The sequence below is a fragment of the Patella vulgata genome, chromosome 6 (assembly GCF_932274485.2).
Source record: "Patella vulgata chromosome 6, xgPatVulg1.2, whole genome shotgun sequence".
NCBI classification, from domain to species: Eukaryota; Metazoa; Mollusca; class Gastropoda; family Patellidae; genus Patella; species Patella vulgata.
Window position 1 is genome coordinate 52,098,502 of NC_065884.2, and position 13,306 is coordinate 52,111,807.

Genomic DNA, 13,306 nt, shown 5'->3' on the forward strand with positions numbered 1-13,306 from the left:
ATATATAATTTAGTGTCCATCATTTTTGTAACATTTAATTTTATAACTGCCTTATAATTTCCATTTAGTCGTTTTATCCATGAGTTTAATTTTATACACCCGCATTTATTTGCAGGTTAACCAGTCTCATAATTTAGACTGAGCAAGATTACCAACAATGGACATTTTATGAATTTGATTGTCAGTAAATAATTTCATTTTACCCAATAAACGTATTATTGAGAGATATTTTTCGTTATTTTAAAAATTAGTGATATATATTATTTACCTCTATGCCTCATAGTATTGACATCCATGGTGCGATGTTGTTCTATGTGACAGTAGGATATTTGTATATAGACGCTCGGTGATAGATTCCAGTGCACATTACTGTACGTCTGGTAAATCAAGACAATTATACCGTTTCACACTGTCATTTCATTAATATTTTACACAGGATTATTTATAGCCGATAGAGGATGGAAGATGAAAATAACCATTATTCTCCGAAGTATCGAAGAACACACCAAGGTACAATGCCCCTTAGTCCTCTTGGTGCAACTTCAAGACCCCCTTTACCACAGAATTATCTAAACCACACAGAAAGTATGTATATAGTATAAATCGGAACAAAAAATCAAGACATACGGTACGTTGTGGCCCGTGGGTGTCACACATGCCATGGGGTAATAATGTGATACAGAGTCTGAACTCCGGCGAATATAGCTACGAGAACATAGCTAAAAACGTTGAGATATACTGATGTGTTTGTTTTTAGCTTCGATTGGATGCCTTTAGTTCCAAGTGGCAAACTCAATTTCTTTATTAATTAATGCATGTAACATCTTTAAAATAAGATAAGTTTTTGCTATGATTAATTAAACTTACAGAGGCCAATGTAGTGGCACAACTGTCGCCTAACTCCAAATATTTGTGTTTAAATTAATGAAGCGTTGTTTTTGTCTGACATTTACCGCCATCAAAATCCATTCATAGTTACAGAGCTTTAGATTGCCCTATTGATTGGCAGTTATAAAAGCCTTATATTTAGCCCCGCCTTATTTCATGATGACAGCGTTTCGTTTAAAAAGATGGCGGTCTTAGTAATGGCTTAACGCCTCGATTTTAAAAACGACGATTTGTACCCGTTTCAGGTAGGATTTTATGCTTAGTTGTAGTTGGATCTGGCAGAAATATTATAAATAACAATAATCAATCGTTGTTTTTATTAAAAATATTGTCAATTTTGATTACAAATGCCGGGTGCGAATTGCTCCCGCATGTGCTACGTTGAAGGTAATGGCCTCATGTCTTATCTCGAAACATGGAGGGTTGAGAGATTAAGGTTTGCTATCTACGGCAAACACAGTTCACAATAAATTTCACAAGATCAATACTTGGGAAAATCAAATTTATGGTCCATTGAATTTGAGTTATCGCAACCCGATATTTTTTTTATTATTATTATTTTTTTTATTAATAATACTATTAGACCTCTGGGCCAGAAGTCTAGTATTAGAGAAGAGACAGGTCCTAAAGGAACAGGAGCCCCTTTCGGAACTCTTCTCTTTCACAGATTAAAGTTGATCCTTGACTGAGCATTTCTGTCCATTACTATTAAGCTGTAATATAAAAATACCACTAGATCCACTCCACCCCACCACTGTTCTAAGGCTATTTTGGTGTCCTTAATTTCTATTTTTAACTGTAATTGAATTCGCTTTCGTTTGTCAAATAAAGGAATCATTTCTCACCACATCTGACACAAATATATAATAATACAACACTTTTTACAAGTTAATTTTGCATTTAAAAAACATACACAAAATACGTTTTAATCAGCTCGCCTGTTGCAAGACTTGCAGTTTTAAGCTTTTTTCGCCCTGGTACTAAATTATCATTTGATAGACTTATTTACTACAATAGAGTAGAGATATATTGTGTACCAGTATGCAGATGAATTAATTTCATCTTATTCTATTTTTTTTATTTCAGATAATTCTGACCAGACAGACTCTGAATCATACACACAGATTCAACAACGTAAACGGAATATGAGTGGACCAGGAAGCGGAAGCAGTACTCGGTCATTTATTATACTTGGGCTTATTTTTTTAACTTCTGTTATGGCTCTAGGGCTTGTTTATTTAAACTTTCCGAGATTAGATGAGTGAGTAGAATTAATCTTATATCCAGAAGTCTTCATAGTCTCTTAGTTAATAAACAATGCATAAACTAAACAAGCAACAAACAGTACACTGATATACCAAAATATTGAAGTGAATTGATTTTTGTTTTAATCATGTTCACTCATCACAAGACAACAACTGTCTTATTAATATTGGTGAGCATTTTGGCAAGTGACTTCATATTAAAATATTATTGAATAATTTATTTCATTAATTTCATATCGACAGTTATATTTTATCATAAGCCAATGCTTTAAAATAACTCATGTTTTTAGTTATTTACTTTTATGGTTTCTTGACATATTCGTGATTATACATTTGTACTTTCTAATAATTCAGCGAGGAACATTTTATGTAATTGAGTATCAATAGAGATCATAGATTAGATATGATACACACAATTTGGTTTGTATTAAAGAGGCGTAGCTATTTGAAGATTTTTGCTGTTCAGTAAAAAGATGATTTTGGATTTTCAATGATTTGTATATACAAATTCGTTTAGGTTGTTCAAATTAGATTAGCCTACTTTGATATTTTAACATCGATCTACCCTTCCTTATAGCTGAGATACATGTAGCCATAGATGTTTTCAGATTTATTATTAGTCATAGTATACTATGTATGGCCTGTAGACATTTGTCTGGCTGATCATGCAAAATGTATTACTCTAGTTAGGTCGGTGCTTGGATTTTTGAAAATTATGGTTCTATGCTTATTTTGAATATGACATAGTTTAAAATTGATAACTTTATATAGTAATAATAATAATCATCTGCCACATCCTGTTAATTGTATGATATCTGATTAATACTATACTTATAGTTGGACTTAGGCCTATAAAATTACAACAAGTACTGTCCTACTGATACACATATAGCTTTGTGTTAAAATCATTTTCAAATATTACCACTGTTTGGATTAAAATTTATTTAAGAAGTGATAAAATTTTAACATGATTTTAATACATTGAAATGTGATTTTATATTGTTGCTACCGCTGTTTGTCTGTATGCCCCTCCATCCACAATTGCTTGTGGACACTCTAGAGGCTAAAGTTATTATACTATGGTCTTGCAATTTACTCAAACAGTTCACGGTGACAGTTGATGATCATGACATAAAGAGCTCCATGGATTTTCAACAATTTCTGATAATTACTTTCAGAGTTGTATAGAGAAAAATTTTGCAAGCACACTAGATGAAAAGTTATCATCTGATTGAATTGAAATACCGTAGATGCACAGTGTTTATGTGCATGCAACTTTCAAATCAAAGAGTTTATAATCTAAATAAAGATACATACTTTGTTTATGTTAATTATTCCTGATAATTACGTTTTATGGATGTTGTCCTTGATCAGTATTTAGTGCCTTATTTGTAAAGAATACAAATATGACTGCTTGGGTGACTTTTTGTTATTGATTGATAGTTAATCCCTGGTTTTCTGAAGTGTGTGTTAAAAACAGACCTGGAAATAACAATTTTAGTTGTACTCTACAAAATGTCAAGCACCACTGAACTAGTACCTGAAACATTTAAATTTGTGTCAGACATGTATCTTTTAAAAAATCAGACAAAATTACATGCACCAGAGGGGTTGTACCTGACAATGTCTGACATGTGCCTTATTTCCCGATGTGGCTGAAAACCAATTTCTTACCTCCACATTTTGTAGTACATGTACTGTCATACTAATACTTGTGTATTTTCTTTTACAGGTCAGAAAAAGAAAAAATTAAACTTCCCCGAGACATAGAAGATGCAAAGAATCTAGGACAAGTTTTATCCCGTTATAAAGACCAGTATTTTTATCAAGTGCTGTTTGGATATTTTTTGATATATATTTTGTATCCTTTTAATTACAAAAATAAAATTAAAATATATTTGACTTTGACTTCTGCCATTTCCCATTAATATTATATATGTTCATATGGCATCTGTAATGTAAGTACATGTAATTAATCACTTTGTAAAATCTTGTGAATGTTTTTAACATTGAAAATCAACATTTGATCTTCTTATATTTATGTTCATTCTTTTGTAATGCATCAACATATATGGACTGCTTGAACAACTTGCTGTGGACATATGTTTCATTGTCTGGCAACATAATGAAATAATGTTAAAGGGCTAATCCCGATATTTTTTGGAGAATAAAATTGCTTAATTTTGTATTAAAATCCCTTAAAATCCTATAGCTAAGGGCCGAGCAACTAACTCAATATTTGTGATAAGATTTCAAATAACTTAAACCTACCAGTCTTCATCTGGAAATGGAGACTGGTGTCCCAAGCTGCATTATGCCGTGTCTGGATAAAACCAGATTTTGTTTTATAAAAGTAATGTGTAGGTGAAGTTTACCTTTCGTTATCAAGTACAGCACATGGGTCATTCACTATATAGACCTCTCAAGGAACGGGAATCGATTATGAGGTCTCCCAACGAAAAAACTGACTCAAAATATTAAAAGGGTTATGTGTCCGGATAAGCAGTTTTGACGTTCACGTCCAAACGACTCAATATTCTGAGCTGGTATTTTGAGAGAAGGTAAATACACCATTCCTCTATATTTTGGCACTTAAATTTCATACGTACTCCGACTTTTATTTTTGAGACTCTCTTGAAATTGGGATAGTCCCTTTAAGTTATGAGCAGCTAATATTAATGATTTCCATTTTTCCATGAATGCTTAAATTTAAAAGTTTTGATTTTAATTAACTGTTTGAGTCTATGATTAATTGTATTCCTTAACACTAACTTAGTTTACAATCATTTGCTATACCTGGTTCGATATTTTTAAGTATTATTTGTGGTTTTTTATATCCATTTCCTCTAGCTTTATTCCTTGTTTGTCTGGTAAGTATAATATTTATACAATGTGTTTCTTAAAGATGCAATATGTAAAATTAGATAAAGAATGGGCCGTTCTTGCTATAATAGTTCAAAAATAGATAATACAAAATGAATATATTGAAAGTTTCATTCAAATTTTCGGATACTTGATTCTGAGCGAAGTTGTTACCGTTTGAAGTTTTGACACAATGTGGCATAGATTGTTTATTATCGTAACAACAGTACTTGTTATTCAAGTCTTGGCTTTGCTTCACCATTTTGAAATTAAATCATTAAATGGTGACAGTGTTTTAATCCGTTTAAATCTCTGCCATCTAGAGTAGTTGATATAGGCTTGTCATGTGAAATAATAGTTTATATAACTTTTGAAGCCAAAATAAAGACTTGCAATGAATAGGCATTGCTTTCTTAACCATTGAAATGGAAATTACCATATGTTAGTGTAAAAAAATGATGAGACATTTCTGCAGTGTCAACTGATTATAGAAGTTTGTCTAATAATTTTATTCTTTGAATTATATTTTTCAGTGTTCAGCAATGGGGGCCTCGTTTTGTTATTTATTGTCATATTTAGTTGGTAGAAGACTTGTAAATAAATATATACCAGAAAGAGTAACACAGTGGCAATCACATGTAAGTTTCAATTTAGATTTGAAATGATTCCGTTATAGGTCAGTATTGCAATGCACATGTAATTTAAAGTTCTACTGAGGTTCCCATTTCATTGTACTGGTCTAAGGTAACAGATGATTCTGTGATGTTTTACATGTGTTGCATTTTGAAGTGATTTTCGATTATCCAGAGTTAAGTTGAAGTGGGGGGGGGGGGGGATGGCCGGATGGTTAGCATGTGCGTGCTGTATCATAAGGTCTACCATTGTACGTGGCAAGGAGTAGGGTCGCCTGTCCAACTTCGTGGGTTTACTCCGGGTCCTCCGGTTTCCTCCCACTGCTAAAGATCCCTATGTGCAAGCGAATTGTGGAAATAAAATTGAACCATGAGTTAGTCCCGAAATTACCTAGTTTGTGCCGAGTGGACGTTAAACCCCATCTCTCTCTCTCTCTCTGTTGAAGTGAACATAACTAATTTAGTATAGAGTATAAGCCACACTATTAATATAAGTATAAGCCACACTATTCCCAATCCTATAATCCATGAGTGGAATTTTAACGATTGTGTTGTGTTTTTATTCCTAATCCTGCCTGAGAAGACAAATGTTGCAAAGTAAACACTCTGCTGAATACACGACAGATCTACATGTTATCGTGTTATATTTACCAATATGTACACAATACAATGGCATATGATAAGAAATTAAAGATATATTCCCTTGACAGTTGTGTTTTTGAATACTTAACCATTGACAGGATATAATATTTCTAAACTATCATAAAAAAACATTTTTTGTTCAATACAGTCATTATAGCTTACTAGAAGAGACACTGGGTTTGTAAAGTAAAATCTAGAATTAACCCACTCAAATATCTTTCGAGATACTTGAAGAGGAACTTAGTTCATAGTTATTGTGTCCCATAACATCAATCAATCAAATTGCTTATCTTTGCTTAGCCTAAGCAGAGATGCTCGTCTTCGAACTCCATCAAGGCATTCAGCTACCAACTAAAATATCTTACAAGATACTTGAAGACACTGGGTCTGACTGGGTCTATAATCTACAATCTAGAATTAACCGACTCAAATTTTTCTGGGACGGTTCTTTTCAGAGAATTATGAAACTGCATATATATATGGTGTTATTTCTATTTTTTCAGGTTGAACGTCATAAAGATCATTTATTAAATTATATTATATTTTTACGTATTACCCCATTCTTACCTAACTGGTTTATAAATATAACATCACCTGTATTAAATGTTCCTTTAACACCATTTTTTCTTGGAACATTTTTAGGTAAGTATTTGTTGGTTTAGAAATAATTTAGAAATAGATAAACCTATATCCTCCACATTAGTGTGGTATGACGTGTCATCACATAGGATTTGTATGTTAAAATTGATTTTTTTGTTGTTTTGGGTTTATGTGAGACCAAGCTATCCAAAAATGTCTGGGTTCAAATTTTCCGACCCCTTGACCCATCTGGAAGAGGCCTTTTTCGAATCGGGACCCCTCTGATCGAGGCCATGGCTATCTCTGCCAATAATAGTTGGATTTTCATGATCTATAGTTCATTCTGGGGTTTTGTCATCATGCTGACCCCATCTATGATACACTGAAAGCGAATGGAAGTAGTTTTCATTGACTTCCAATTTGACATGCCCATTTCCGATGTCAAACTCTGATTGATTTCAGCTTTGAGAAATCTTATCACGCAGTACCACTTTTTGTGGCTTCTGAAGCATGGTAAAATGTTTCATGCCGTCAGTTTTGGGTGATTGAAATGTTCTGTTATGAGATTCATGAGAAATTTGACATTTGTAACAAGTAAACAAGTTTAATATCAAAAACAAAAAGAAATCTTAACTAGCCAGAAGTCGCCAGAAACAAAATAAAACAACGCTGTCCACTATATCAGTTATTCATCAAACTCGTTCTCCTGCACATCCCTGATCACATTGGTACGGTCCCTATCAAAACACGTGCAAAGAAATGTACAAGGCAGACCATTTTTGTGGCAAACTGCACCGCCCCGTGCAGCCTGTTTAACAACCACATTTTGCGAGTTCAATGTCACAAGTAAAAAGCTAAGAAAACCTGACATTTACAGAAAGTAAATTAGTTCATTGTCTGCCCTTGAAAAAGACATATAAATACATTCTTTAATTTGTCATTTGTATTTTTAATTGAAGTTTCCAGGGTTAGTAATTTCTGATTTGTATTTTTTAATTCGAATGTGTTGATTTTATTTTTCAGGTGTAGCCCCACCATCATTTGTAGCAATACAAGCTGGAACCACATTACATACATTAACCTCATCAGGTGATGCTTTAACATGGTCATCTATTATAATACTAGGTTTACTGGCGGTATTAGCACTTCTACCAGTATTACTTAAAAATACATTAAAACGACGGTTTGATTGACAAACAAATCTAATTAAATTTACTAGGTCTAGTTCTTCTGTAGTGAAAATCTAATTTTACTGTTAGAAACCTGATAACTGAATTAAAAGCCAAACTATATTGGATCTGAGTATTTTTAAGCATATTTATTTTCAAATTCTATTATTAAGAGGTGCAGTGATTCTCAGTTTTGCAATTTTTGGCTATAATTCTCTTCGTACGTAAAATGTAATGGTGTTAGAGCTTTTTTAAAAAGTAGAGAAGAAGTAATAATTTCAAAATAATAGCATTTTGATGGAATTTACTGGTAATTAAATTATATGTAGATATAAAATCGTTATATATTTTTATTGTTGTCGCCCCTGTCAGTCCGTCGGTTTATCTACCCATTCACATTTCTGAGAAACACTCTACATGTTTTGAGCCGATCAACTAACTCAATATAGGTGATAGGTTTTCAAACAACTTAAACCCATCAGTCTTCATCTGGAAATGGAGACCAGTGTCCCAAGCTGTATTATACGGTATCTGGATAAAACCAGACTTTTATAAAAATATCATGTAGGTGAAATTTACCTTTTGTTACCAAGTACAGCACATCGATCAAGGCAATAAATTACCAGATCACCCAACGAAAAAATTGACCCAAAATCTTAAAAAGGTTATGTGTCCGGATAAGCGGTTTTGACATTCATATCCAAACAACTCAATATTTTGAGCCCAAATTTTGAGACAAAGTAAATACACCACTCCTCTATATTTTGGCGCTTAAATTTCATACATACACAGACTTTTATTTCTGAGACTCTATCCAAATCGGGATGGTCCCTTTAAGGAAAGTTCTAAATGCCAAAAGTTTTTGAGCTTATTTTTAATCCCTCTTTCACAAGCTACTGGTGGGTGTATATTGTTTGTGGGAAGCATTGCACCTCTCTTTGTCATTGTTTACATGTCCGTATGAGAGTGAGTTTAATTTTGGTGGTCAGGCTTATATTATGTCATGTGATTGGTCTTCTCTTCCATCTATACTCAAACTCTAAATGAAGAGGCTGATGCAGGATATTTGGTAGGTCGGGGTTGTGTGGAGAGGTATCTCTCCTTTGACAAGTTGTGATTTGAGTATAACATCAGCTACATCACCCCAACCATCAAAAAGTTCAATTTTACATGTTCCATAGAAATAGAATAATAAATGAATTTTTGATACTCTTATTTAGGGGAGCCCAAGGCCCTCTAGGCTCCACATCTGGATCCACCTGCCACTGTCTAAATGTTTTTAGGATCAATAAGAAAACCATTAAATATGATTTTTAGTCATTAGTTGACTTGGGATTTTGTTTCTTCATTTGCGATGAATGATTGTTTTCGTTTGTTTAACAAGATCTTTCTTCATTCCATTGTCATAAAGATACTAATCATTTAGAACAAATTAAGGAACAACTGTACATAATTATTCTCCACATTTAGACATTCCCCTGTTATCTGTGGAATTGTATATGCAAGGTAATTGTTTTTTTACTTATTTAAGGATCAATGAATTATTATTTATTTTGTGATTTATGTAAATTTAATGTTTGTTTTTATATAACTGTCTTTTGAAATTTAATATTCTTGTAAATGTCTTCATTTTCTGCAATTAGATCATCTTCTTTAAATGAGAATTTGTAATGTATAAATTAAGGTCTATGATATGGTCTTTCTTATATTAAGGGAGGGAACTCTTTTCAAAACTGGTATAATATGCATTTATTTCCGTTTTATACACCTACAATGAAATGTGGTTGTATATTGTTCTTATATTAAGGGAGAGAACTCTTTTCAAAACTGGTATAATATGCATTTATTTCCGTTTTATACACCTACAATGAAATGTGGTTGTATATTGTTGTGCCCCCCACCCCTGCCCACTAGGTGTCTGTCGGGCGCCTGGTGTTAACAATTGCTTGTGGATTTATACACAGTGTCTGAGGTCATAGGACGAAGGATCCTAGTCATTTTCAATGATTTCCGATAATTACTGTAGAAGTTCTAGAAGCTAAAATTTATATCTGATTGACTTTTAATTTATACAATTTATTTCATGAGACATAGGATCTTAGTAATTTTCAAAAATTTTCGATAATTACTGCCAGAGTTATAGTCCTTGATCACTTTGAAATATTTTGTGGACGCTCTAGAGGCTAAAGTTGATATCCGATTGACTTTAAATTTATATGCAGTGTTGAAGGTCATAAGATGAAGAATCCTATTTATTTTAAACAATTTCTGATAATTACAGCCAGAGTTATTGCCCTTCATCACTTTGAAAAATCATGTTGATGCACTAGAGACTAAAGTTAATATAAATTGTTTAAGGTCATGAAACAAAGAATCCAAACTAAATCTAATGATTCTGATAATTACTTATTGGGTTATTACTCGTAGTAAGATTTTCATATGTTGTAAACATTCTCCTTATTCACAAAAGAAAAAACTATGAGACAACCCTTGTTGACTGCCTGGACGACTTAGCTGCTGTGGGAATATGATGTTTAGTTGCCTGGCAACCTATCTTCAATAAAACTGTAAATATATATTTATGTCTCCTTAATCTTATTTATGTATTGATAAATGAATGATGTCCATTTGAATACTGAAATGAAGTGAAATGAGGTTTAACATCCTACTGTTATTTGACTTCTGACAAAATCAAAGGTAGTGTAAATATTAAATGAATAAGTTAATTATTAATATATTAAAGATACATTATGGGAGATTTTTATAGAGAGTTGGCCATTCTTGCTATAACAGTTCAAAAGTAGATGATGAAAGAAGAATATATTGAAAATTTCAGTCAAATTACTTTATTCTGAACATAGTTATCATCGTTGTAATATTTGACTAGAAATGGTAGCGAAATGCGTCTTCACCTTGACCGATCGTTTGATTGACAGGCGTTAACTCCACCTACATATCTCGATCATCAAGTAAAGCTTTCAATGGCATACGGAACAATTTACAGCGGCCTCGCTAAGTACACTCTATGATTTAGCCTCGATCTAACTGACGTATTTTCATCAGGTTACGCCTTATTTGATTTAATCAATTAGTGAAATCCTATTTAAATCTGAGCTGTAGCCGAGCCATCCGTGGGTCTACAGAGTTGATTTTGGGCTTGTTGTTTAAATAAAGATCTAATTTATAATTTCTATAATATCTGAAGCCTAAATTAAGACTTGCGATAATCAGATTTAGCTGTTGCATAATGTATGTTTAAAATGAGTTTCGTCGAGCCCTACATCTTTAGTATGCTTTGTAAAATCCTGTAGAATTGGGATAAATGCCCCTGCTTTGGATTTTTATACGCCCACATTTTCATGTGGACGTATTATGCCGTCGCCCCTGTCCGTCCGGACGTCCGGAGGTCCGTCCGTCCGTCCACAATTTGTTTGTGGACACTCTACAGGTCACAATTCTTATCCGATTTTGACGAAACTTGAAATATAGGTTTATCTCCAAAAGATCTCGGTTCCTTTCGATATTGGCATGTATCTAATCGAAACTTCATGGCCCCTGTTTGTACGAAAAATCACGTTTTTAGCTTGTGGACACTATAGAGGTCACAATTTTTATCCGATTTTGTTGAAACTTGAAATCTAAGTTGATAATCTAAAGATCTCGGTTCCTTTCGATATTCGCGCATATCGGACCGTAACTTCCTGAATTATGGCCCCTGATTGTACCAAAAATCGTGTTTTTAGCTTGTGGACCCTATAGAGGTCATAATTTTTATCCGATTTAAAAAAAACGTTCAAGTATATCACCGTTACACCCTAAGGATGACTGAATCCGAATTTCGTGAAAATCGGCCCGAAATTGACAGACAAAATGGCCGCCGTTCGTTCTCAAATAGCGTAAAAATATGGTATATCAATGTTGTGGACACTATAGAGGTCGCAATTTTTATCCAATTTTGTTAAAACTTGAAATCTAAGTTGATAATCCAAAGATCTCGGTTCCTTTCGATATTCGTGCACATCGGACCTTAACTTCTTGAATTATGGCCCCTGATTGTACCAAAAATCGTGTTTTTAGCTTGTGGACCCTATAGAGGTCATAATTTTTATCCGATTTTAAAAAAAACGTTCAATTATATCACCGTTACACCCTAAGGATGGCTGAGTTTGAATTTCGTGAAAATCGGCCCGAAATTGACAGACAAAATGGCCGCCGTTCGTTCTCAAATAGCGTAAAAATATGGTATATCAAGGTTGTGGACACTATAGAGGTCACAATTTTTATCCGATTTTGTTGAAACTTGAAACGTAAGTTTATAACCCAAAGATCTCGGTTCCTTTCGATATTCACGCATATCGAATTGTAATTTCCTGAATTATGGCCCTTGATTGTAGGAAAAATCACTTTCTTGTTAGCTTGTTCTCTATCCATCTCTCGAAAATGTGGGCGTATCGTGCCTGGCAGCCGCTGGTTGATCATTTTTAGAGATTTAAAAATCCAAGATACATATGTTTAAAATAAGTATTACTAAAGCATCGGCCGAATCAATTGGCGCCGTTATCACTCGTCGCTTCAGTCATTTATATAGAGCGGTGACTCGTGTTTTCCTTTGGCGTTCGTCACTTCCGATACGGGAAACCTGTATTACTCAGCTATCGTAGCAATGATCTCTGTGTTAAACGTATATTTGGAATGTGTTTAACCAGCTCTAACACATATGTGATAATGACTGGCACCAATATTGTCCTTTAAGCATTGTAACTCACTGAAATCATAAGAGGTAAATTTATTGAACCATGCGATTTGTAATGGAATGAGTGTTAAAGATGATTAAATGGATATTAAATGATTATTTTTTTTAATTTTAAAAAAATGTATATTGTTCCATTGATGATGTCATTGTTTAATTTATGTATGTTTGTATCTAAGGTTATAGGGAAAATAAATTGTAATAAATTGAGTTGTGAGTATCATGTTTTTTGATGATATATTTTATAGGGTAGGCTACATGTGAAAATCTGCAAGCTTGCCATCCCATAAAGGATTGCTCGCTAACCTGGAGGTCTCAGTGGGTAAGATGTTGGCTCGCTAACCTGGAGGTCCTGTTTTTGATCCGTTGTTGGCCGAGAAAGTTCATCTAGGTTTTCTGGCTCGGTTCCCCCCTTGTCAGTGGCATTGTTGTTTGTACGAAAATTAGGAAGTTAAACCCCATTTCAAATCATTTCATGTACAAGACATGCGAGTAACCTTTTAAGACAATAGGGGATTT

General features: G+C 33.5%; 1 protein-coding gene across 2 annotated transcripts; it reads left to right on the plus strand.

Moving 5' to 3' along the window:
• The first annotated feature begins 385 nt into the window (after nucleotides 1-385).
• LOC126825066 (transmembrane protein 41B) lies at nucleotides 386-12,990 on the plus strand. 2 transcript variants are annotated; one of them, XM_050554501.1, is made up of 7 exons: nucleotides 386-585; nucleotides 1,975-2,149; nucleotides 3,886-4,014; nucleotides 4,930-5,023; nucleotides 5,549-5,653; nucleotides 6,793-6,931; nucleotides 7,892-12,990. In XM_050554501.1, exons 1-7 carry the CDS (start codon nucleotides 459-461, stop codon nucleotides 8,059-8,061), a joined length of 939 nt encoding a protein of 312 aa, XP_050410458.1. In that variant the 5' UTR covers nucleotides 386-458; the 3' UTR covers nucleotides 8,062-12,990. The 2 variants fall into 2 exon arrangements, with proteins under 2 accessions (XP_050410458.1, XP_050410459.1); XM_050554502.2 differs by having other exon boundaries at nucleotides 386-510.
• The last annotated feature ends 316 nt before the right edge of the window (nucleotides 12,991-13,306 follow it).

Excerpts from the sequence above, each read along its gene's own strand:
- LOC126825066 (XM_050554501.1), top strand. The coding sequence starts at position 459 with ATGGAAGATGAAAATAACCATTATTCTCCGAAGTATCGAAGAACACAC. Across the intron at positions 4,015-4,929 it reads TATTTTTTGATATATATTTT|TTTACAATCATTTGCTATAC; the intron begins GTATCCTTTTAA and ends ACACTAACTTAG. Across the intron at positions 6,932-7,891 it reads TTTTCTTGGAACATTTTTAG|GTGTAGCCCCACCATCATTT; the intron begins GTAAGTATTTGT and ends TTTATTTTTCAG.